The sequence below is a fragment of the Pantherophis guttatus genome, chromosome 4, assembly GCF_059756535.1.
Source record: "Pantherophis guttatus breed Tessera chromosome 4, ASM5975653v1, whole genome shotgun sequence".
Lineage (NCBI taxonomy): Eukaryota > Metazoa > Chordata > Lepidosauria > Squamata > Colubridae > Pantherophis > Pantherophis guttatus.
Genome location: NC_142066.1, coordinates 92,190,996 through 92,217,771, shown reverse-complemented (window position 1 = coordinate 92,217,771; position 26,776 = coordinate 92,190,996). Strand labels below are relative to the sequence as shown.

At 37.2% G+C, this 26,776-nt stretch overlaps 1 protein-coding gene across 50 annotated transcripts in view; it reads right to left on the bottom strand.

The window, feature by feature from the left end:
- Positions 1–26,776, bottom strand: part of CLASP2 (cytoplasmic linker associated protein 2) — a 495,740-nt gene that overhangs the window by 160,380 nt on the left and 308,584 nt on the right. For all 50 annotated transcript variants that reach the window (XR_015734236.1, XR_015734237.1, XM_060686009.2 and 47 more), the window contains 4 exons: positions 22,725–22,802; positions 22,120–22,287; positions 21,475–21,530; positions 21,183–21,353 (listed from right to left, as the gene is read on the bottom strand). Coding sequence is in view for 48 of the 50 variants with exons in the window: in XM_060686009.2 (XP_060541992.1) it covers positions 21,183–21,353; positions 21,475–21,530; positions 22,120–22,287; positions 22,725–22,802 (473 nt within the window). In the remaining 2 variants the exon portion in view is untranslated. The remainder of the gene's footprint in view (positions 1–21,182; positions 21,354–21,474; positions 21,531–22,119; positions 22,288–22,724; positions 22,803–26,776) is intronic.

Here is a 26,776-nt window from a genome sequence, read left to right as displayed (position 1 = left end):
CAAATTAATAAAAAAAGAAGAATATGGAGAAGTAACATGGCTGAAAATAAATAAAGAGAAAACTAAGATTCTAGTTAAAAATCTCACAGAAAAACAAAAAAAAAACAAAAAAACAAAAAAATGAATTAGTAAAAAGTGTAGATATTCAGATAGTAAAGAAAATTAAATACTTAGAGATACAGCTGACAGCAAGATGTGTAACAATTAAGGAAGATAACTACCATAAATTGTTGAAGCAAATCCAAGTAGATCTGGAAAAGTGGAAGAATCTGCAATTATCTTTGGTAGGTAGAGTAGCAACAATTAAAATGAATATACTACCAAGATTATTGTATCTATTTCAGACAATTCTGATAAAATTGGAAAAGAAATATTTTGAGGAACTTAACAAAATAATACATAAGTATATTTGGCAAGGGAAAAAAGCAAGAATTGGTTTGAAAATGATGCAAGATATAAGAAATAGAAGAGGTTTTGGACTACCAAACTGGGAACTGTACTATCAGGCAGCAACTTTATCATGGATGAAAGAGTGGATTGTGTCGTGGAATATAAGACTATTAACCTTGGAAGGACATGATTTACAACTGGACATGAATTTTTATGGTATGGGAAAAATAAGATATCGTATTTTCCGGCGTATAAAACGTCTTTTTAACACATGAAAATCTTTTCAAAAGACGATCCGTCTTATACGCCGGGTGTCGTTCTCCTGTAACCAGGCACACCAGCCCGAAAGGCTCTGACGAGCCTTAACTGGCTCTGACGAGCTAAGCTCTGACGATCCCAGCTGAGTTGCCTGCTAATCAGTAGCAAAAATCCGCCCCCCCCAGCTTGCTTACCTTAGCTGCTAGTCGCAACGCTTGCCTTGCTTCACTTGCCTGCAATCCATTGCATCAGCAAGCAACTGAATCTCCCTGCCTGCAATCAAGCAGGCAGGAGTTGTGGACTTCAACTCCCAGAATTCCTCAGCCAGCTTTGCTTTGCTGGCTGAGGAATTACGGGAGTTGAAGTCTACAAGTCTTAAAGTTGCCAAGGTTGGAGATCCCTGTTCTATTGGGTAAGTTTTTTCCCCCTTTGGGAGCTTTTAAAAAAATAGTTAATTGGGGTTTTTTTTTAGTTATTCTTTTTTTAGACCTAGCCATTTTAAGTTTAGGAAGTTTTAAAATTAGCTTTCATATAAAAATAAAAATAAATAAAAATAAAATAATATTTGTGCAGCTTTCTGAGATTTAGTGTGTTTCTGTAGTGTTTCACTCTAACTACACAAACACAAAATCTTACAAAGCTGTATTTGGAATTTTGTGTGTGTAAAGTGTGAAAGTTGGGTTTTTGGGTTTTTTGTGGCTGTGTGAGGTTCCTGCTTGCTGCAGGGGCCATTTTGGGTCTAGCACAGCTGCTTTTACATTGTGGGTGAGCCAGTTGTGTTGTGTTGTGTGTGCGTAAAGTGTGAAAGTTGTTTTTTGGGGCTTTTTGTGGCTGTGTGAGGTTCCTGCTTTGTTGCAGGGGCCATTTTGGGTCTAGTACAGCTGCTTTTACATTGTGGGTGAGCCAGTTGTGTTGTGTTGTGTTTTGTAGGTTAAAAAAGGGCAAAGAAGTGACCTGACCAACAAGCCACGCCTACTCAGTCACCTTACCACCAAGCCCCGCCCACTAATTAAGCTCCATCCACAGAACCAGTAGCAAAAAAAAAAAAATAGATTTCACCCCTGCTCGTAGGTATCTGTACCGGTTCATACAGTACAGCACCAGTACATACAGTACAGTGTACAAATGGCTAACAGTCAAGACCCCATCATGGCTCCACCAGCAAGAAGGAAATATGAAGCCAGTTTCAAACTTAAAGTTGTAAACTTTGCCATGGAACATAATAACTGTGCTGCTGCAAGACAAGATGGAGTAACAGAAAAGATGGTTCGGGACTGGAAAGCAAATGAAAAAGCATTAAAGAGTATGCCAAGGGGTAAGTGTGCATTAAGAAGAGGCACCCCACATTGGCCACAACTCGAAAAACATGTAGCAGACATGGTGAATGAGCATTGCCAAAATGGTTATGTAGTGACACGAAATAAAATATGTTTGTTTGCCCTTCAGTGGGCCAAATCTAACCCAGATCACAGCAACAGATTTAAGGCCACTGTATCCTGGTATACTAGATTCTTGGAAAGGCATAATATGGTACTGAGGCAAAAGACAAAAATTGCACAAAAATTACCTGTAGATCTTGATGCCAAAGTAAATAGTTTCCATCGATACGTAATACAACAGCGCAATAAACATGGATATGCGTTAAGTAGTATCGGAAATATGGATGAAACGCCAATGAATTTTGATATGGTTGGAAATAAAACTGTCCATCCAAAAGGTGAAAAAACAATTTTAATTAAAACAACAGGACATGAGAAGTCCAGTTTTACAGTGGTACTAGCATGCACAGAATTAGATCCATACGATGACTGCCTTACAAATGTATCACAAGATGTCATTGATGTACTTATGATATCAGATGATGAACAGGAGGATTTTGAAGGCTTTTAAAGGAAAACTATCACACCAGCAAAACCTGTAAAAATAGCTTGCAGTTATGATGGGCGTTGCTGACTCGTCAGGGACTTGCTCGGCACTTGCTCTCTCTCTATTGTTTGTTATCTTCTTCCTGTCATCATCAGTTCCAGTTTGGTTGACAGCTTAGAAAACAAACAGCATGGCAGCTCCCATGGGTTTATTGTCTTACCCTTCCTTTCAGCTTTAGAATGAATTAGGAAAAGTTTAATCCGATTGCACTGTTTTATGTTTACATATTTGATGACAAATAGCCTTATGTTTATAAGTCACAGTTTTCCTGCTAAGTACCTGCACATCATAAGCATTTGAATTAAAATTACCATATTGAAATCAAATCTGATGTTTTTTAATTTTTATTTGGTGTGCGTTGGAAGAGGGGTAGTCTTATACGGCGAACATAGCCCAAACCCTATATTTTAACAGGAAAAGTCGGGGGTCGTCTTATACGCCCAGTCGTTTTATATGCCGGAAAATACGGTACATGGATATTTTCAAAGACACTATATAAGGAATGTGTTATTAGTGTGGGAGAAAATTAAAGAACAATACTATCTGAGAATACCAGTTTGGCTTTCAACAATGGAAGCAGTGATTCACCCACATATTATTAATATGGGAAAAAATGTAAGATATAAAGATATTTTAAACGAAGATGGGGGTCTTAAAACAAAAGAAGAAATGAGCGAGCAAGGGATCAATATAATGTGGTATTCATATGTACAGATACAGTCTAGATATGAGAAAGATGTTAAATTACAGGGCGTTTATAAAGAATTAACAGAGTTAGACAAAATCCTAATAGGAACAGAAGAGAGGGCAATAAAGAAATTGTATAATTATCTATTGGGTATGAAACTGGAGGAGGAACAAGTAAAAGAGACAATGATAGCATGGGCAAAAAACTTTGGCTATGTGGGATAGGAATTATAAATTAAAGATGTCAACCACATATAAAGAGAATTTGTATAAGATGTTTTATAGATGGCAATTACCACTGGCGAGGCTGGCAAAGATGTTTAAAGATAAATCAGCTAAATGTTGGAAGTGTCACCAGTTACCTGGATCTTATTATCATATGTGGTGAACATGTGAAGAAGCAAAGAAGTACTGGGAAAAAATTAAGACATGGTTGGAAGAGATGATACAACATATTGAGTTGAAACCAGAAATATTTCTGTTAGGACTTTTACCAGAAACCTATAATAAAGAGAATATATATTTAATTATTCATGTGTTAACTGCAACTAGAATTGCATTTGCACAACATTGGAAAAGTTAAGAGATTCCTATTGAAGAGAAGGTGATAAGGAAAATATTAGAATATGCAGAAATGAATAGATTAACATTAGCAATTAAAGAGAAAAAGCAAACTGAATATTATATGATATAGGAAGTATTTTATCAATGATTGAAGAATAAAAATGGAGTTTGGAAATGAAGGAGACCAAAAATAAGTAGAAAATATATTAAGGAAGAGTTATAAATAAGAAATTTTGGTTATGTGGAATGACAAAAGACACAGACTGGATTCTCTAGATAAAGCATATGAATTCTATGACTAAAATTTCAACCCATACGAGGAACAAGAGAGAAGAGAGGAAATAGAAGATAGAGGACAAGAGGAATTAATGGCAAGAGAAACCACAAGTAAACAACAAGAAGAAAGTGAAACTGAACAAAAAAAGCGAGCAGAACGAGAAGGAGCAAGAGCTAAAGAGCAGAGAGAAACAAGAGCAACTAGAATAGCAAAACCTATTTATAAGTGAAACAATGGAAGAAAAAACAAATTTATTGTTGATTAATATAAATGGACTAAATTCTCCCATGAAAAGGAGAAGAATCCTTACAAAATTGCAAAAAATGAAATTAAATATAATTTGTCTGCAAGAAGTACATATCAAAAGGCAATATAGCGAATTTTTAGAATACCCCAAAACTGGGAAATTATATTCTTCATTAGCACAACAACAACAACAACAACAAAAAGGGGTGGTAGTCTTATATATTAAAGAAACAATAAATGCTAAACAAATTTATGCAGATAACGACAGGAGAATATTGATGGTGGAAGTAACAAAGAATTACAAACAGGTGTTCTTGACTATAAACAAGAAAATTTTTAATAGAAACTGCATGAGAAAACTGTAGAACTGGACTATGAAAATATCTGTGTAATAGGAGATTTTACTGCAATTATAGATGTAAAACTTGAATATAGAAGCAGTAAAATAAGCAAAAAGGTAAGGAAAACTTTGCTGAAGACTTTCTTTAAAATGGTGGAAGAAATGTGCATTCAAGATGTATGGAAAGAAACCCTAAGAAAAAACAGTACATATTACTCAAATAGACACCAATCTTGGTCAAGAACAGATATGGCATGGATGTCATTAGAGCTAAGTACTAATGTACAAGAAATAGAAATAGAACCGAAGCAACATCAAAAGACACTGGAAGAAGAGCATAACAGACTAGAATCAGAGCTACAGAAAGAACCATGAAAAAAAAATCTTAAAAACCAAATGAAAATAATAAAACATAACTTCATCTAGTTCTAGTTTGGTTATTGGCCTATTGAGAGTGATTCTTTGTTCTTCTGTGATTTTTGGCATTCCTGATTTCCCTATGTACTGTTTTATTTTGTCTTCCTCTATTTTCCCCTGATTATATAGGTTCGCATAAAATTTCTTAATTTCTTTTTTGGCCTCTTTACTATGTTGAATTTCTCCTTTATCATCTTTCAATTGGTATATCATTCTTTTTTTCTGTTCTTTTTTCAGTTTATAGGCTAGCCATCTGCCCGTTTTATTTGCGTATTCGAAATAGTTTTGTTTCGTCATTTTTATTTTTTGGGCTAGTTCTATTTGGTTTATCAAATTCAATTTATGCTTAATCATTTCCCATTCTTCTCTTATTGTTTTGTTCTGGGGCTTTTCCTGGAGTTTTTGTTCTATTTGTTTTAGGTCTTTCTCTAAATTATCTAATTGTTTTTTCTTGTCTTTATTCTTTTTCCTCGTATATACTATTACTAAGCCCCTTATATATGCTTTTAAAGTATCCCATGTGTTTTGTAAAGAGGTTTCCTCTATTTTATTTATCTGGAAGAATATTTTTACTTCCTTTTCTAACATCAAATTAAATTCTTTTTCTTTACATAATCTTTGGTTCATTGTCCATCTCTTACGTCTTCTTTCCCCTTTCCAATTTATGAATAGTGGATTGTGGTCTGTCCATTGGTTTGTGCCTATCTCAATTTTTTCTACTTCTATTTTGATATTTGGGGTCATCCATGCCATGTCCAGTCTCGACCAGGAGTTATGCGGATGGGAGTAAAAGGTGTATTGGGCCTCTTCTTCATGTGTTTCCCTCCATACGTCTGCCAAGTTTAGTTCTTCAGCCATAGTAAAAAATTCTTTTGGAAGTATTTCTTTTTTCTTTTGTTTTTTTCCCCCAGTTTTGTAGTCTTTCTTTGCATTTACTATTGCATTATAATCCCCTATTACACAAATATCATCATATTCTAATTCTGCTAATTTTATATGTAGGTCTTTAAAAAAAAACCTGTAGTTTTTGGTTAGGTGCATAAATCCCTACAATTAACATTTTCCTCTTTCCTATTTCTAATTCAACCATCACCACTCTACCTTGCTCATCGGTATAGACTAGTTTAGATTGTATCTTTTCTTTTACGTAAATCACTACTCCTTTTTTCTTTTTTTGGGCCAGAGATAAATATAGTTTTCCTAATTCGGGGTTTTCTAGGATTTTTTGATAATCTTTTTGAATGTGTACTTCTTGCAGACATATCACATCTGTTTCTAATTTTCGTAATTTTGTGAAAATTTGATTCCTTTTCTTTGGGGCATTTAAGCCATTAATGTTTACTGAAAAGAGTTTGATCTGTTCATCCATTGCCTATTGTATCTGTTTTTTTGTGTTTCTTGTTTCCATCCGTTCCCTAGGTTTTGCACCTTCTCTCTGTTCTCTCTCTTTTTCTTGCCTCTGTCTTATTTCTTTTTCTTCATTTGTTTCTATTGGTTCTTCTTCTTGACTTTTACTATCTGTTTCCTCCTTAATTTCCTGTTCTACTTCTAGTCTAAAATGTGTGTTATGAAATTCTCTTGCCTTTTCTAGAGTGTCTATTTTATATTTTTTGTCTTCCCACGTAATTAAGATCCCCTCTATTGGCAGCCATCTATACATTATCTTATATTTGATCAATAGTTGTGTTAAAAACTGATATTGTTGTCGTAGATTTCTTACTCTTCGGGGTATCTGTTTTAAAATTATAATTTCTTTTTCATTATAGATCACCGTTTCTTCTCTAGATTTCTTATAGGCTTCATCTCGGATTGATTTTTTTAAAAATTTAACATGGACTTCTCTCGCCAATCTGTGTCTTCTTATATAATTTGTTTGTACACGATAAGTTTCTTCCAATTGTCCTTTTATTTCTTCTGGCTCTTTTTGTATCATTCCTGCAATAATCTCCACCATCTTTCCTTCTAAATCCTCATTTTTTTCTTCTGGAACATTTTGAAAATGCAAGAAGTATGAGGCCTTTTCCATTTCGAGCATGGCCAAGGAATCTGACATTTCTTTGTTTAGTTGTAGGGTTTTTTGTTCCATTGCTTCTACTTTTAATTCCACGTGATCTATTTTTGTTTCCGTTTTCCTAATTCTCTGTTCATTTTCTGCTATAGAATTTTGAATGCCCCCAATTTTATCCTTCATGGTCTTGATATCTTCCTTAACTTCTCCTAATTCATTTCTAATCTCTGCATGGAACGTTCTCATTTCTTCCTGATTTTCAGCTATTTTTTCTTGTGTTTGAAACAGTGTTTCCTGGATCTTTTGAAACATATCTTATATTACATTAGATGCCATTTCCAGTTTTTCTTTTTCTTTTTCTTTCCCCATCATGCTATCTATTGTTTTTTGTTGTGAGGAGGAAGGAGTCATTACTAACGTATTGGTTGTAGGTTTTTTCCCTGTCTTTGTTATGGTGGATGTTGTAGACATTTTTAATATTCGTGTAAAGCTTTCCAACCTTAACATCAATTATTAAGTTATTCCTTAATATCTCTTTTCCCCTCCATACAATTTCACAATACAATTTATAGCTATAAAAATATTGTCAACTTATATATTTCTTTCAAATATTAAACTTATTAATTAATTAAACAGTTCAAAATTAATAATTCACTTAATTTTTATTTTCTTTAGTCCTTATTCATGGACAGAAGCCATAATAACAATCATTCCAAAAGAAGACACAGATCTCCAGTTAATACAAAACTATAGACCTATTTCATTATTGAATGCCAACTACAAAATATTTGCAGCAATCTTGGCAGAAAGGATTAAATTAGTATTAAATACATATATACATCCAGACCAAAATGGATTTCTGCCGGGACGCCAAATAAAGAACAACATGAGAATAATACTTAATGCTTTAGAATATTATGAATCACACCCGGAGAAGCAGGCAGCATTGGTTTTTCTTGACGCCCAAAAGGCCTTCGATAACCAAAATTGGAAATTTATGATTGAACAACTACAAATATGCAAATTGGGGAAAAATTTGGGAAAATTATAGCAGAAATCTATACCAAGCAATCAGCAAGGATAATTATGAATGATGACATAACAGACAAATTTAATATAACAAAAGGAGTCAGACAAGGCTGTCCACTTTCCCCCTTACTATATATTCTATCATTGGAAATCCTGTTGAAAAAAATTAGAGAAGACCAAGGAATTGAAGGTTTAAGGATTAATAGAGAAGAATACAAAGTTCAAGCCTTTGCTGATGACTTAAGTGTTTTTGACAGAAAATCCTATGGAATCTATTCCTAATTTGTTCCAAAAAATAGAAAAATTTGGAGAAGTGGCTGGACTAAAAATCAATAAAAGTAAATCAAAGCTAATTGTTAAAAACCTTACGGAAATCCAAACAAAAGATTTGACAGATAATATACAAATTCAAACAACAAAAAAAATAAAATATCTAGGAATCTGCTTATCTACAAGAACATCAGCAATTAAAGAAAACAATTATGATAAATTACTAGAACAAACAAAGAAAGACTTAGAAAAATGGGAAAATTTACACATTTCATTCCTAGGAAGAATTTCGGCCATCAAAATGACTATATTACCTAAATTTTTATATTTGTTTCAGGTCACCCCAATTAAAATAGATAAACCGTTTTTTGAAAAGCTGAATAAAATAACATCTAAATTTATATGGCAAGGGAAAAGGCCACGAATAAAATTTAAACTGCTTCAGGATACAAAAGATAGAGGAGGTGCTGCACTCCCTGACTGGGAGATATACTACCAAGCAGCAGTACTATCGTGGGTCAAAGATTGGATAGAATTAAAGGACTCTAGAATTTTAACAATTGAGGGACACGAACTTCAAACTGGCTGGCACTCCTTTATGTGGGATGAGAAATACAAATCACATTCATATTTTAAAACACATACAATAAGGAACTCACTATTACAAATTTGGCTTAAAATTAAAAAACAACATTATATGAAGATACCAAATTGGCTAGCACCGGCTGAATCAATTAGGCACCCAAACTTAACAGATAAGACAAAAATAATTAGATATAAAGATATAATTGACTATCAAGGCAAACTAAAGACAAAACAACAATTGGGGATAGATTTACACAGAGGAATAGACTGGTGGACTTACACTCAAATACAATCCAAATATAGAGAACATATAAAAACATATGAAATTTATAATCAAAAACAAGAAATAGATAAAATTATATTAGATTCAGAAAATAAATTAATTAGTAGAATTTATAAATTTCTTCTACGCTATAAATTGGAAGAAGAGACAGTCAAAGAAACGATGATCAAGTGGCCTCAAAATATCAAACACACAATACCTTTGGAAAAATGGGAAAAGTTCTGGCAGGTAAACCTAAAGTTAACGAAAGCAACGGCGTACAAGGAAAACCAACTGAAAATGTTTTATCGGTGGCATATGTCTCCAACCAGATTGGCAAAAATACAACCTAAAAATAGCCCAATTTGTTGGAAGTGCAAAAAGGCACAAGGGACTTTCTATCATTTATGGTGGACGTGCCCGGCAGCAAAGAAATTTTGGTCTAACATCAAAAAATGGTTGGAACAAATAACAAAAACACAGATTGAAAAAGAACCAGAAACATTTTTATTAGGAATATTTAACAAATCATACCCTAAGGATATCAAATATCTTACAATCCACATATTAACTGCTGCAAGAATAATCTACGCAAGAAATTGGAAACAAGAAAAAATACCAAGTGAAACAGAAGTAATAGGGAAAATTTTAGAATGCGCTGAAATGGATAGGTTAACCAAAGAATTACAAGAAAAAGAAGAATCAGACTATTATAAAATATGGAATAATTGGTATAATTGGTTAAAAAATTAGAAATATACAAAAAATATAGGGGATATATTACCGATTGATACATATATATGTAATAAAAAATATTATTAAAGAGAGGTGAAGGAATATATTATAAGTAGAATTGTAGAACGTCACTCTGAAAAAATGCTTAAGAAGAAATTACACTCTTTTTGTGTATATGTTGTATAAATGTTTGTTGTGTATATGTTACGTATGTCTTTTTTAATATTTATATTCAATAAAAACTATTTTTTAAAAAAAGAAAATAATAAAACATAAATTAAGTTTAATTGGAAAAGAAAAATTGGCACAAAAAATTAAAAATGTAAAACAAAATTTCTTTGAAAACGCTAACAAACCAGGGAGGCGGATGGCATATAAATTAAAAAAGAGAAAGAAAAGAAACAGATTCAAAGTCTGGTAGATGAGAAGGGTATACTTCAGCACCAAAATGATAATAAAAAGAAGATAATCCAGAACTATTTTGAAAATCTGTATGATCAAGAGGAATTATCAGAGGACAAAATAAAATAATACTTGGAAAAAGCCAGGCTGCCTAAAGTACCTGAAGTAGTAAGAACTATGTTAAATGAAAATATACAATGTTTGAACTAACAGAGACGATTAAGAGACAGAAGAACAACAAACCAGGACCAGATAGCCTACTGGCGGAAGTTTACAAACAACTACAAGACATACTAGGACCATCAATACTGGAAGTCTATAATGAAGTCTTGCTAGAAGCTAAGATACCAAAATCTTGGATGGAAGCAAATATTACTCTTATACCAAAAGAAGATGCAGATTTAGTGCAGATTAAAAATTACAGACCAATTTGACTTCTAAATGTGGATTATAAAATTTATGTGTCAATAATAGCAGAAAGATTAAAGAGATTTTTGAATGAATTTATATACCCAGACCAAAATGGATTTTTGCCTAAGAGACAAATTAAAAACAACATGAGAATAATTTTGAATACATTGGAATACTATGAAGCACATCCTGAAAAACAAATGGTGTTGAATTTTTTAGACATGCAGAAAGCATTTGATAATGTAAATTGGCAATTTATGATATTACAATTAAAATACATGAAACAGACTGCAAAAGTGATTGTAAATGGGGACATAACAGAGAATGTTAACATTAAAAAGGCACAAGACAGGGATGCCCATTGTTCCTTTTACTATTTATTTTGAAAGTGAATTTTGAATTTTATATTGGAAGTGCTAAATAGAAATATTCGGCAGAATACAGAAATAAAAGGGATGGAGATTAAAAAAAATAAAAATACAAATTACAGGCATGACCTGTTATTTATCATAGAGGAACTGCAAGAAACTGGACCCAAATTGATGAAGAAAATAGATGACTATGGGGAAGTTGCAGGATTAAAAGTAAACAAAGAGAAAACTAAAATTCTAGTCAAAAATCTCACAGATAAACAGAAAAAAGATTTAATGGAGAAGACAGATATTCAGATAGTGAAGAAAGTAAAATATCTGGGAATTTATTTATCAGCAAGATGTGCAACTATAAAAGAAGGTAATTACTCTAAATTGATAAAGCAAATTAAACTTCACTTGGAAAAGTGGAAAAACCTGCAGCAGGAAAAAACCTGATAGGAAGAATAGCTACCATTAAAATGAATACTCTACCCGAGATTACTATATCTGTTCCAAACAATTCCAATAAAGCTGGAAAATTCTTCTTCTTAATCTATTTAATTTGAGGAATGAAATAGATTAATATCAAAATTTATCTGGCAAGGTAAAAAAAGCAAGAATAAGTCTGAAACTGTTACAAGACTCTAATAATATAGGAGGCTTTGGGTTGCCAGATTGGGAGTTATATTACCAGGCATCTGCACTTATGTGGCTAAAAGAGATGGCATGCAGCGAAGAGGGGTTGAGGGGTTTTTTATTTAAATTTTTAATGAAAATTTTAAGGGGACCCGGGAGGAAGGGAGGGGGTTGTAAAAGTGGACCTGGGGGGGTTCCAGATAGCTACTGAGTGGGGCGATAGGTTGATTGGTTGCAGCAGAGGGGTTGGGAAAGGAAATTTATCCGGGGAACAGGGGGGCAACAGGAAGGGCAATGAAATTGAAATAATGAGTGGGAGGGGCAGGTATGATGAGCGCAGGGGGCCATATCATGTGTCGGGGGTGTGCACACGCTGTTTACGAGCAATTGCGCACTCCGGCCCCCAATGTGCGACTCGTGGCCTGGGTTGTGCAGAGTCTCAGGCCCAGGGTCCGCAGCTGATGTTGTGTAATGCCAGGTCGGTTGTTAATAAAGCCCCCCTCATTTGTGATCTTATTTTGGAGGGGTGTGTGGACCTGGCAGGTATTACGGAGACCTGGTTGGGCCAAGAGGGGGGGGTCCCACTCGTCGAAATGTGCCCACCAGGTTTCCGTGCATTTCATCAGCCAAGGGCCCAGAGGAGGGGTGGGGGAGTGGCGGTGATTATTAGGGAAAGTCTTTGTCCGAGGGAGACCACTGTTCCTCAGATAGCCGGATGTGAGTCCCTTTTTGTGAAGTGGGGCCGTGGGGTGCAGATGGGTTTGCTGACTACGTACCTGGCTCCCTGCCATGTGGCAGCGACCCTGCCCGAGCTACTTGACGTCATTGCCGGGGTGGCGGTTGATACCCCCAGACTTATTGTCATGGGGGATTTCAACCTTCCATCCGTGGGTGAGGCGTCAGAGGTGGCTCGGGACTTCATGGCTTCCATGACGGCCATGGACCTGACCCAGTTAGTTCAAGGCCCCACTCACATAGGGGGACACACTCTGGACTTGATTTTTGTCTCTGGTCAGTGGTTGAATGATCCTGGTAGAGGGGACCTAGATATTAAACCCTTGTCATGGACAGATCATTCGCTCCTTCACTTGGACTTTCCTACCGCTTTCCCCCACCGCAGGGAGACGGAACCGACCAGATGGTTCCGTCCCAGGCGCCTGATGGATTCCAAAAGGTTCCTGACGGAGCTTGGGCCATTTCCTGAGACACTGACACACGACTCGACTGAAGAGCTGGTGACCGCCTGGGAGAGTGCGGCCGCCAGAGCTTTGGATCGCGTCGTGCCTTTGCGGCCTCTGACCCGATGCCGATCTCAATTGGCTTCTTGGTTCTCTGAGGAGCTGAGAGAGATGAAGCATCAGAAAAGACGCCTAGAGAGCATTTGGAGGACTAGTCAATCTGATTCCGACCGGACAAAGGTGAGGTCTTATATCAAGACCTACCTAGTGGCGATAAAAGCGGCGAAATCTAACCATTTTTCCGCTCTTATCGCATCTGCAGAGAACCGCCCAGCTGCGCTGTTTAGGGTGACCCACTCCCTTCTTCGGGGGGGAGTGCGGGAAGATCCCTTGCAGGGTCGTGCTGAGGATTTTGTGCAATTCCTGCATGATAAAGTTGCTCGGATTCGGGATGGCTTGGACTCCGATTGGATGAGTCCAGGGGAGGAGACGAGGGTAGGTCTTGAGAATATTATCTGGGAGGAGTTTGATCCTGTGGCTCCCGAGGATGTGGACAGGGTTCTGGGTAAGATTAGTGCCGCCACATGTTTATTGGACCCGTGTCCCTCCTGGCTGGTACTGGTCTCCCGGGAGGTTACACAAGGCTGGCTCCAGGGGATTATAAGTGCTTCTCTGAGTGAGGGTGCCTTTCCTGCCGCCTTGAAAGAGGCGGTAGTGAGGCCCCTCCTCAAGAAGCCTTCCCTGGACCCGGCTGAATTAGCCAACTACTGTCCGGTCTCCAACCTTCGTTTTGTGGCGAAGGTTGTTGAGAGCGTGGTGGCACGACAGCTTCCCCGACACCTGGATGAAGCTATCTATCTGGACCTGTGCCAGTCGGGCTTCAGGCAGGGGTACAGCACAGAAACGGCATTGGTCGCGTTGGTGGATGATCTTTGGAGGGCTCGGGACAGGGGTTGCTCCTCTGTCCTAGTCCTATTAGATCTCTCAGCGGCTTTTGATACCATCGACCATGGTATCATGCTGCAGCAGTTGAGGGGGTTAGGAATAGGGGGCACCGTTTTGCGGTGGTTCTCCTCCTTCCTCTCCAACCACTAGCAGTTTGTGTTGGCAGGGGGGCAGAGGTCGACCTCGAGGCACCTCACATGAGGAGTGTCGCAAGCGTCGGTCCTCTCGCCCCTTCTGTTCAACATTTATGTGAAGCCGCTGGGTGAGATCATCCGTGGTTTTGGGGTGAAGTGTCATCTGTATGCTGATGATACTCAGCTGTACATCTCCACCCCAGACCACCCCAACGATGCCCTTGATGTGATGTCTCGCTGCCTGGAGGCCGTGCGGGTCTGGATGGGGAGGAACAGGCTCAGACTCAACCCCTCCAAGACAGAGTGGCTGTGGCTTCCAGCATCCCGATATAGTCAGCAGGTGCCATCGCTGACTATTGGGGGTGAATCTTTGCCCCCCACAGAGAGGGCTCGCAATCTGGGTGTCCTCCTGGATGCACAGCTGTCTTTAGAAGAGCATATGACGGCTATGGCCAGGGGGGCCTTTTATCAGGTTCGCCTGATTCGCCAGTTGCAGCCCTTTCTGGACCGGGACGCGTTGCGCACGGTCACTCACGCCCTTGTCACCTCCCGGCTGGACTATTGTAATGCTCTCTACATGGGGCTCCCCTTGAAGAGCCCTCGGAGGCTCCAACTGGTCCAGAATGCTGCCACGCGGGTGGTTATGGGCGCAACTCGTTGTGCCTATGTGACACCCCTCCTGTGCGAGCTGCACTGGCTCCCAGTGGTCTTCCGGGTGCGATTCAAGGTGCTGGTTACCACCTTTAAAGCGCTCCATGGCATAGGACCCGGGTACCTTTGAGACTGACTTCTGCCTCCCACCGGCCAGTTCGCTCCCACAGAGAGGGTCTCCTCAGGGTGCCATCGGCCAAGTTATGTCGGCTGGCGACACCCAGGGGGAGAGCCTTCTCTGTGGAGCCCCAGCCCTGTGGAATGAACTGCCCCCGGAAATACGTAAGATCTCCGACCTCCAGGTATTTCGCTGTGCACTGAAGACCCTGTTGTTCCGCCAGGCCGGGCTATCGACATGATAATTTTAAATTGGGGTATTTTAAATTTCTGGGGTTTTAAATGGAGCCAAATTTATTTAATAATTTTAAATTTTAAATTGATGTTTGTCTTGTGTTTTTAAATAGGCTGTACACCGCCCTGAGTCCTTCGGGAGAAGGGTGGTATAGAAATAAAATTATTATTATTATTATTATTATTATTATTATTATTATTATTATTATTATTAAAAGAATGGATAACTTAGAGACATAGATAATTATTAACTTTGGAGGGACACGATTTGCAACTGGGGTGGCAGTTTTTCCCATGCCTTTCTATGGTATGGGAAAAATAAAATACACAAATATTTCCAAGGACACTACATTAGAAATGCTGTTTTTAGTATGGGCAAAAAAAGGAAAACACTATTTGAAAATGCCAGTCTGACTCTCCACGATGGAGGCACTGATACATCCAAATGAAATTGATACGGAAAAAATCATAAGATATAAAGATATTCTGAATGAGAAAATAGAATTCAAAAGCAAACAGGAATTGAATAGTCAAGGGGTAGATTTAGCATGGTGGCCACAGGTATAAATACAATCAAGATATGAAGATGCTAAAACATATGGTTTTTATAAAGAACCAACAGAATTGGATCAGATTCTAACAGGAACGGATGAGAAACTAATTTTAAAAAATGTATAACTATCTACTGAGTATTAGAATGGAAGAAGAGCAAGTAAAGGAAACAATGATAGTGTGGGCTAAAAACTTTAGTTACTCTATAGCCGTGTTGGCGAACTTATGGCACGCGTGCCACAAGTGGCACATGGAGCCATATCTGTGGACCCGCGAGTGCTGCCCGAGTTCAGCTCCAGCGCATATGCATGCACCGGCCAGCTGATTTTCGGGCCTTCTGGCCCCACCAGAAGTCGGGAAATGGGCAAGAATGCGTCTGGAGCGTGAGGAGGGTGAAAAACGGGCCTTCCAGGCCCACCAGTAACCTTTTTGCCATCACATGCAAAAAGTGGGTGAGCATGGGGGGGGGTCGTGCGTGCATGCGTGGGGGGCGGGGGCATTGAATTATGGGTGTGGGCACATGCGTGCGTGACTGCCCCATGCTCCCCCCGCTTTTGGCACATGATGGCAAAAAGGTTAGCTATCACTGCTCTATAGAATTGGATAAAAGGCAAAAGTTGTGGGATAGAAATTATAAATTAACAATGTCTACTGCATACAAAGAGAACTTATACAAAATGTTTTACAGATGGCACTTCCCACCAGCAAGATTAGCTAAGATGTTTAAAGATATATCTGCTAAATGTTGGAAGTGTAATCAGATTCTGGGCTCATACTACCACACGTGGTGGACATGCCCAAAGGCAAAAGCATACTGGAGAAAAATAAATACTTGAATAGAAAAAATGATAAAGGAACATATAGATAAAAGAGCCTTGGTGGCACAGCAGACTAAAGCACTGTTAAGATTAACACCAGCTGCCTGCAATTATTGCAAGTTCAAATCTCACCAGGCTCAAGGTTGACTCAGCCTTCCATCCTTTTGAAGGTAGATAAAATGAGGACCCGGTTTGTGGGGGCAATAAGCTGACTTTGTATAAAAAAGAACACTGCTAACACCGCTTTGGGGGGGGGGGGGGGCGAAAGCCCTACTAAGCAGGTATATACAAAAGTATGAAGGCTATTGCTTAACGCATTGTAAGCAGCCCTGAGTCTCCGGAAAAGGGCGGCCTATAAATCGAACCAATAAATAAAATAAATATAGATCTAAAACCAGAAATATTTCTGTTGGGTATCAACCAGAAAAATATAATAAAGGGACTATGTATCTAATACTACATGTGTTACCAGCAGCTAGAATTGTATTTGTACAACATTGGAAAAGTGTGGAGATCCCTACAGAAGAGAAGATAATTAAAAAAAAATACTAGAATGTGCAGAAATGGATAGATTAACACTTGAAATTAAAGAGAAGAAAGACACGGAGTATTTTGAAATATGGGATTTGTTTTATCAATGGCTAACTAACAGAAACAGAAGTTAGAACGTTTAAAATTATAAGAGAAGGACTAATTTTATTATGAGGGCTTACTACATCTTGGCTTAAATCCCATTTTAAAATCCTCCAAAATCCCAACAAAACACTTTGTAAGGTCTTTTGAAACTCTGGCTAAAATCCTAACCAACACTTTAGAAGTTTTCTTTTTGGCAACGTTTCGACAAGCTCTCTAACTTTCCCCTACTTTTAGCTGACCCAAAGCTTCTAAACTAAAAGTAGGGGCCTGATGATGACAAGTTAGAGAGCTTGTCGAAACGTTGCCAAAAAGAAAACTTTTAAAGTGTTGGTTAGGATTTTAGCCAGAGTTTCAAAAGACCTTACAAAGTGTTTTGTTGGGATTTTGGAGGATTTTAAGATGGGATTTTAGCCAAAATTTTAAGTATTTCAACTAACAGACTTTTAATGACGCGAGAAAACACCCGAGATTTTAACTTTTTACACACACACACGCACACACACACACGTGCATGTGCGAGCAAAGCGTGATCGGAGATGCCATCTCTCTATAAATACTGCTGGGGAGGTGTGGAGTGCTGGCTTTGTTGTTGTAAGTGGGTTGGTTGGCTGTACTGTTACATCTTGATTAGTTGATGGAGTTGATGTTTGCAGATTAGTCGGCTGTTTCGTAACATCAATGGTAAGAATGCTGGATATCAACTTGACATTGGAGCTGGGTTGATATTAACTATGCTTCCCATATAGACACAGTTATTGTGAGGTTCGGTATTTCTCCTCGTGAGTTGCAAATCTTGTTGTTGTTGCTCCGCTATCTTGATTGCCAGTGTTCCTCTGCTTTTGATCTAAGATTGACGTTTCTTCAAGAGGGCGTGGACTCTGGCTTTCCTTCTCCTTGTCTAGTTTCCTATTGGGTGGTTAATTTGGACTTGTACTATTAAGTCCTGTTGGATGTCCCTTTCCTTCTTTTTTTGGGGGGGAGGGGCTGGTCACTTTTTATTTATTAGGACTTGAGTGCTTTCAGAAGCCGAACTTGATAGCAATTCCACAGAGGAGCTACCAGAAGGAAGCAAAACATTCACACTTTCTGTTGCACTAGTTGCCGATTTCAACATTTGATTACCATATTTTCCAGCGTATAAGACGACTTTTTAACACATGAAAATCTTCTCAAAAGTCGGGGGTCGTCTTATACGCCGGGTGTCGTTTTCCTGTAACCAGGCAGACCAGCCCGAAGGACTCTGACGAGCCTTAAATGGCTCTGGCGATCCAAGCTTTGCCTGCTAATCAGGCAACTCAGCTGGGATGCCAGAGCCATGTAAAAGGAAAAAACTTTTTTCCTTTTATGTGGCTCTGCCAGCTCTGATGATCCCAGCTGAGTTGCCTGCCAATCAGGCAACGCAGCTGGGATCGCCAGAGCCCAGAGCCCTGTAAAAGGAAAAAAGTTTCCCCCCTCCAGCTTGCTTACCTTAGCTGCTAATCGCAACGCTTGCCTTGCTTCGCTTGCCTGAATCCATTCCATCAGCAAGCCACTCCCTGCCTGCAATCAAGCAGGCAGGAGTTGTGGACTTCAACTCCCAGAATTCCTCAGTCAGCAAAACAAAGTTGGCTGAGGAATTCTGGGAGTTGAAGTCTACAAGTCTTAAAGTTGCCAAGGTTGGAGACCCCTGTTCTATTGGGTAAGTTTTTTTCCCCTTTGGGAGCTTTAAAAAAAATAGTTAATTGGGGTTTTTTTTAGTTGTTCTTTTTTAGACCTAGCCATTTAAAGTTTAGGAAGTTTTAAATTTAGTTTTCATATAAAAATAAAAATAAAAATAAAATAATATTTGTGTAGCTTTCTGAGATTTAGTGTGTTTCTGTAGTGTTTCACTCTAACTACACAAACACACAAAATCTCACAAAGCTGTATGTGGAATTTTGTACGTGTAAAGTGTGAAAGTTGTTTTTTGGGGCTTTTTGTGGCTGTGTGAGGTTCCTGCTTGTTGCAGGGGCGATTTTGGGTCTAGCACAGCTGCTTTTACATTGTGGGTGAGCCAGTTGATGTTTTTTAATTTTTATTTGGTGTGCGTTGGAAGAGGGGTAGTCTTATACGGTGAGTATAGCCCAAACCCTATATTTTAACAGGAAAAGTCGTGGGTCGTCTTATACGCCCAGTTGTCTTATACGCCAGAAAATACGGTAATTATTTCAATCTTCTTTAGTATCAGTTCTTGGTCTCCTGGGCAAAGGGTGGCAAATTGGTGGATTAGTTCTTCCTCCTCATCCATGAACTAAAGCTTTCTGTTGTGTAGGTTTAAATATTCTTTTTTATTGTCCTTATCTTTTTCTAACCTTGTTAGTTGAAGGCTTGTTTGTTTGGCTGTTAGTATTTTGGAATTCCCAAGGTTGATGTCGACCTCCTTCACTGTCTTGGCTCTCTGCCCAGACTTTAACAGGGATTGAATTTGGGTGGTGTGAAATATCCATCTTGGCCAAATACAGAGTTTCTTTAGTGAGGTTTCAAGCCTGAATAACATTGATGGCAGAACAATCTGCCCAAAGGTTAGCAATATTCTTTTGCAGTCTTGTCTGTTGGGGAGCCAAGAAATCTCTGTTAGCTCATTGGAATATACCCTACAGTGTAAGAGTTGGGATAGAGAGATCAAAACCACTTTCCTATTATGCCATCTGCCCCTGTTCAGAGGGGTGTTAGCAACTTGGAGTAAGAGCCTGTGTCTCCGTAAGACCAGCTTCTCCATCATATCCTATCTGTCCTGAGGCCCCCAGTCCACAAAGGCTGGCCAAACATTATGGGTAAGGTTTGGAGTCTGGGCTTTGCTGTTTACTTTTTTGTTGCCTGACTATCACAAGTCTATTAAAAAATACTTATACTGAAATAGTAAAAAGTCCAAACAATCTTATCAGTCCTGGTTCATTGATAAAACCAAAGAAGGAAATCATTCCTGATGTTGCTCCTCCTCCATGATAATCTCAGCATATAAAAGCATATAAAAAATTAAAATTTAAAAAGGAGGCAAGGGTGATTAAACTCTGTTAAAATTAGTTTAAAAGGCCTAGAAAAATAATTGAAATATTAAAACATTAAAGCTACATAGATTAAGATTTTAAAAACTATACTGAGACCAGCACTTACATTTTCACTCCTCATAGCTCATATCTATTTTATTTTTTATAAAATAATATTTTATATTATTTTATAAAAAATAAAATAAATATTATAAAAAATATTTTTTTATAATATTTATTTTATTGCCTGCACCTTAATACGAAAAAGAATTGATATGAGTTTTATTTCCCCTTTCATGCAAAAAATATAAAAGTTTATAATTTTCATTGTGTAAGAATTCCACAGTTACTAACATAAGAATGAGAAAAATATTAAATTATATAATTTTCAACACAAGAAGAGTAATGAATTTCCCTTAACTTTATTAACTGGAGGCATTAAAAAGAAATATATTTATTTATTAAACTAGTTTCTCATGCTGTCTTGTTTCCTTTCACATGTTATTACAAAACCCTTCAATAAATTCATATGCCAGGATCTTATGAGACCAAACATATGATAAATATAAGTTAGTTTATTCCAGTTGCAAGTTTGTTCACCCTACATGCTATTAACATGTTAATAGGTTAAATGTGTATTAATTTTTATAAATATTTTCTGAATTAGAAAGTTATTTTTAGCTGCAAAACTTCAGTCTTAACAAGAAAACCCAAAGGTGCTTTTTCAAAAGACAACTGGACTTTCTTGTTTTTCTTTGAAGATGTTCTACTTCTCATCCAAGAAGCTTTTTCAGAACTGAAGAAGCTTCTTGGATGAGAAGTGAAATGTCTTCAAAGAAAAACAAGAAAGTCTAGTTGCCTCTTGAAAAAGCATCTTTGGGACAACTATGATCTGGATGACTGAGAATCTCCATAGACACCTAACAAGAAAACACTGAATAATATGGAAAAAATAGTTTCAGTAACTTATTTACTATGAATTAATAAATGTCTTCATTGTCTTTATTTACCAAGTTAGATAACTCACTGTTATAACTAAATGAAGGGAAAAATATCATTTCAATATACATAAAAAATTCTGAGAAGCGGTTTATTTATATTGAACATGTTCCCTACCTAGTGAAGCATATGATCCTGGAGGTAGACCAGCAGTTGCTAAGCGACCAGTTCCCGATGGCTGACTGATAGCATGACGTGCCTTTGCCCCAGAGGCAGCATTAACATCAATGTCACTGCAAGACCTCTGCAGTGTTCCTAGGGTCGGAGCAGCTTTGCTGCCACTTGAAACTGAAAAACAGGAAACTGCATATCAAGATTCCCACCTCATGCTGATACTTTAAAAAGTCCTCAAGAGATTTACCTGTTACTTCTAAAATTTCTACCTGGCCTTGTACATTGAGCAAATTACCTCTGTTAGCCATACTTGCAGAACTGGAGGTGGACCATTTTGAAGAAAAGGGACGACTGAAAGAAAAGCAAAACAATAGTTTTTGTAATTTTTGGGGGGGAAAATCTTGGAATACCTTCCTGAGCAGCTCAATTCAGTGTCACATTTTCACAAAACCTGCTATAGACTTTCACATAATTCTAATATTGAATGTGCACTGAAAGATAGGTCCCATCTAAATAAGGCAGTGAGGATATGTTACATTAAAAATACATTTTTATCTGCAATAATATGTGGAAATAGCCTTGGAAGGCAGGAGTAAGAGCTGTAGACTAGGCAAAGGTCAGATAAGAGGCAGCTTCCAAAGGACTGTGGACAAATGATTCAGAAGAGACTCTCCCTAATTTCTTTTGGATGTAAAGGAAAGTGGTGAGAAATGTACTTTCAGATTTACAATATTTTGTTAAAGCAATCTGTTAATGAAATAATAAAGTTAGAGCTGCTATCTCTGGGTGTGCCTCTTGTCTAGACTTCCTTGCAAGATAGACAATATTAAAGTTTCTTATTCTGCAGGTGGAAATAAATTCAAGAAAAAGGCCCTAATCTGAAGCAGACTTTATACAGATCTTGTGGGCAGAAGTATTTTTCTTCTAGACTGATACTTACTTTAGACTTTCTTGTGAGCTGGAAGATGACCTGTCTGATTGTGGAAGTGATGCAATGCTACCAGAATTCTTTAAGTAAGTCTGGAGACTTCTTTGATAGGATGGTTCAAGACTATTATACAGAACTTCTGCCTCACCAGGAAAATGATTTCTTAGGCCTAGATAAGTCCTAAAAGAAATCATATAAAATTTATTAGAGGAAGGAAAATATTTCTGGAAACAGAAACAATCTTCCAACACTAGTAAAACAAAAAAGTTTTTAATATTTTAAAAAATGAGAAAACTCTCAACATCACAAAGCTGTGAGTCCAACCATAGCTAGAATGGAAAAGAACCATAACTATAAACATATTATTATGTATGCTCCCTGGAATTATTGTATGGTAGTGGGTGGTCACATAAATCTATTTATTTGTTTATTAAATAAATTTATGTGACCGTCCAACTAACACACAATGACTCCAGGCGACATATAACATTAAAAATCAACAATATGTATAAATCCCAGAAACTCCTCTCCTAAATTTGCGGGCTATTCTTTTCTGCTAAAAAGTATCAATACTTTCAAAATTACCGTAGTTAGGCCAAACTTTGAATTAATCTTACTTTCGTGCCTCCACTCTTGCCTCAGCATCAGCATCATGAATGCCCTTCTTGATAGTTTCAAGCAGAACAACTGCATGCCTGTAAGAGAAAATCAGAAATAAATATTACTTCTAATTTATCTTAACTTTATCAGAGGAGTTGCTGTTTCTTGAAAAAGCTAGATAATGAATGCAAAAAAGTTCTGAGAAGAGAGTAGCACCTGACCAGCTTTACCCAGATCCAGATGCTAATTGGCTCTAATTAGTACTTGGACTAATATGGACAATGAAACTGATTTGATTATTTGTCTTGGGCCACACATAAAAGAGTACAATATCTCCCTGTTTTTGGGCAACATTGGGAAAAAACTAGTGAGTAGATATAATAAAATCTTGGAGTCAAGATACGTCTACTCTGAGTTCTGCAGGAAATCTGGAAAAGAATTTAGAAGTTCTTGGTTTACACGAGGACAAGGATTATGGATTGAAATTCTAGCAAAATAGCAATTCTGCAACATATCATAGCAGATAGAATTAATGTTAATATGTTTCTGTTAGAGATAATGGGAGAATGGTGAAATATCTAGTAAGATCTTGGTTAAAACAAAACAAAGATAAGGCAATGATCCCAACTATTAGGGGTGAAAGAGATGAAATCCATAACACTTTAATGGATGTAAATTGTCAATTTTTAAAATTTGATTCAGACTTGTATAGTAATCTAGAGAATGTATTGAATGAAGATATTTAGTCTTTTTAAAAATATAATTAAGCTACCTCATGTAGATTACAAAAACAACTTGGATTTGCTCCACTATCTGAGGTAGAAGTTAAACAAATAACTTTTAAAAGGGAAAGTAGCAAAACACCAGAATTAGATAGAATCCCTATTGAGATAGTAATCATTAATTAATGAGGGTGGATATCTTAGAAAGGAAATGAAAAACAAAGATTAACCAAAAAAAAGAATAATTGACAAGGATTAATGTGATCTTGAGTCAGCTAGGAAAGGAATGGTATGTAGATATGAGTGTGCAAAAATTATCTTCCAAGAAATATTCTTTGCCTATCACTCACAAAAATTAGAGCTGAGCTTAACTGCTACCATTCAAAAATAAATTTGAATTTCTATAAAAGTAATGTTTCTCTTTAGAAGAGAGGATTTGTTACAGATCTAATGTTTTGAATGCAAAAAGTAATTTTAGCACTATATTTGATTGAGATGATCATTATCACAAATGTGATTTCATAGTTTATTAAGAGATGCTGTTAAAATTAGAGTGCCTTCGGGTAAGCCAGTTATAACAAATTTGAAATGATAACAACACCATCAAACAACATCTGCCTATCCCAAAACCTTGTGAAGAATGCCAAATCTATTCTAAATATCTGGTTGACTGTACAATCAATCATAATAATAATTCGCAACTGCACTGATTCCTCTGTCAATAATACTGAACAAGTCAGACCATGGCTACTAAACATCAAAAACATCTGCCAAACTATCCCACCTCCTTTTATATGGATGAGCTGAAACTGTAGAAAAACACAACCTGAAATAGAATCACTGCTCAATTTCCAAATATACAGCCAAGATATTACAATGGAGTCTGGACTAGACAAATGTGCCACCTCACTAGTAGAGAAAAAAATAGTGAAAACTGAAGGAATCAAGGTGCCCTATGGAAATAACGTCAAGAGTCTGGATGCAAACTATCACTACAAATAGCAATAGCAATAGCACTTAGACTTATATACCACTTCACAGTGCTTTACAGCCCTCTCTAAATACCTAGGCATCCTTCAAGCTGACAATATCAAATACACCAAACAGATTAGAAGATTAGAAGTGAATGCATCATGCAAGTGAAGAACTACTTAATATCCAAACTCAGTGGCAGAAATACGATCAATACAATTAACACCTGAGCAATCCCAGTAGTTAGATACATAGCTGGAATTATGGACTGGACTGAAGCAGAACTAAAAGTCCTGGATAGGAAGATAAAAATATACTTAAAATGAATCACGGCCTTCATGCCCACAGCAATATTGATCCACTTTACTTACGAAGGAAAATAGGTGGCATGGAATGTTGCAAGAACACCAGATAGCTGAAGAAAAAAAAAAGGAGGGGGCACTTTGGAAGAATATCTGCAGGATAATGAAGAAGATACACTGAAGCTTCTATACAGTGAAAGCTTTCAGAGTACTCTAGAGAGAGCAACCTGCCTACTAGAAAGATAAAATGAAGACCAGAAAAGAGAGATGGCAGGGCAAAACATTTCATTGCCAGTACATTAAAAATGAGCATTAGAAAAGTGTGAACAATCCACTGAAGCCAATACATGGGCAATACATAAAAATAGCAGGCAAAGTAGATAATAACAAGACCTGACAATAGCTAGAGCAGGAAAGTTGAAGGAAGAGACTAAGGCCACACAAGACCAAGCCTTAAAGCAAATGTGTACAAAGTCAGAATTGAGAAGGCAGTACAGACATCAAATGCCGCTTCTGCAAAGAAACTGAAGAAACAGTGGACCACCTAGTTAGCTGCTATAAGCAAACTACACAGACTGATTAAAACAACGGCATGACAAAGTAGTAAAAATGGTACATTAGAAGATGTACAAAAAACACCATTTGCCCTTAAGCAAGAAGTACATCCTAGGCAAAAAAAAAAGTCTGGATAGTAGACACAGCAGTACCTGGAGACAGCAGATAGAAAAGAAAGAACTGGAGAAAATCACAAAGTACAAAATTTGCAAATAGAAGTAAAACAACTAAAAAAACATTTGGAGCATTGCTTGAACAGCATCGGCATTAACAAAATCACCATCAGTCAATTGCAAATGGCAGCTTTACTTGGAATAGCTTACAACCTATGACAATACTTTTAACACCATCAAATTACAACATCTGTCTATTCCAGATCCTTTGGAAGGATTAGATAGGTGGATAAAAATGCCAAATCCAATCTAAACTGACTGTGTGACAACCACAATAATAAATTAACATTACCAAACAACATCTTTCTATCCCAGTTCCTTGGGAAGGACTCAACAGGTGGAATCTTAATTCATTCTAAACATCTGGCTGACTGTGCAACGAAACATCATTATATCACAAAATACAAAGACTTGCAAATAGAAGTAGAATGACTGTGGAAAAAGAAAACAAGTTAGTACTAATAGAAATGGATGCCTTGGGTGCAATTCCAAAACACATAGAGCACCACTCAAACACCATCAACATTAACAAAGTCATCAGTCAATTGCAAAAGGCAGTTTGGAACAGCTTACATTCTGAGACAAAAATGCCAAATCCAGTTTAAATATTTGACTGTGTGATCAACAATAATAAATTATATAAATTATTTTTTCTTTTTGCAGGAGGTATAAAAAGCTGAATCAACCAGTACAAAAACATTTTATTACTTCAATGAACCTGCATAAACTAAATTAATCTAAAAGCTGGAAAGATTATCAGGAAAGTATAAATTATATGGAAAACTGCTAAATGCACTCCAGTAACATATAGAATACTACTTCTGTTCCTGTTAGCAGTACAATTCAAAATTGACATATTTGGGGCAATATCTGTTCCAAAACGTTTTCCTGACATATTTAATTATTTAATTAAAACTACACAGAGAAAGGTGCTATTTTAAGAAGCAACTGGACTTTTTTTTTTTTTGGAAGACTTTACACTTCTCATCCAAGAAGCTACTTCAGCTCTGGCTGGATGGTGGGGAATAGAAGGATTTATACTCCTTGCAGACAGCTGGTCAGTTGTATTCTTTTAGAGTTGTTGAGGCCACCTGAAGGTTTATCTGTGTCATCAGGGTCATCTGAGTAGTGCAAATGGGCGTGGAGCCTTATTGGAACTGTGGAAAAGACTGTGTTGTATACTGGAGATAGATGATGTTGTATCTCTCCCCCTCTGTTGAGAGAGGGCTGTTCAATTTTGACATAGATGGCCTCTTTGACCTCTCTTTCAAACCAGCAGTCTTCTCTGTCAAAAATGTGGACTTTGCTATCTTCAAAAGAGTGGCCTTTGTCTTTTAAATGCAGA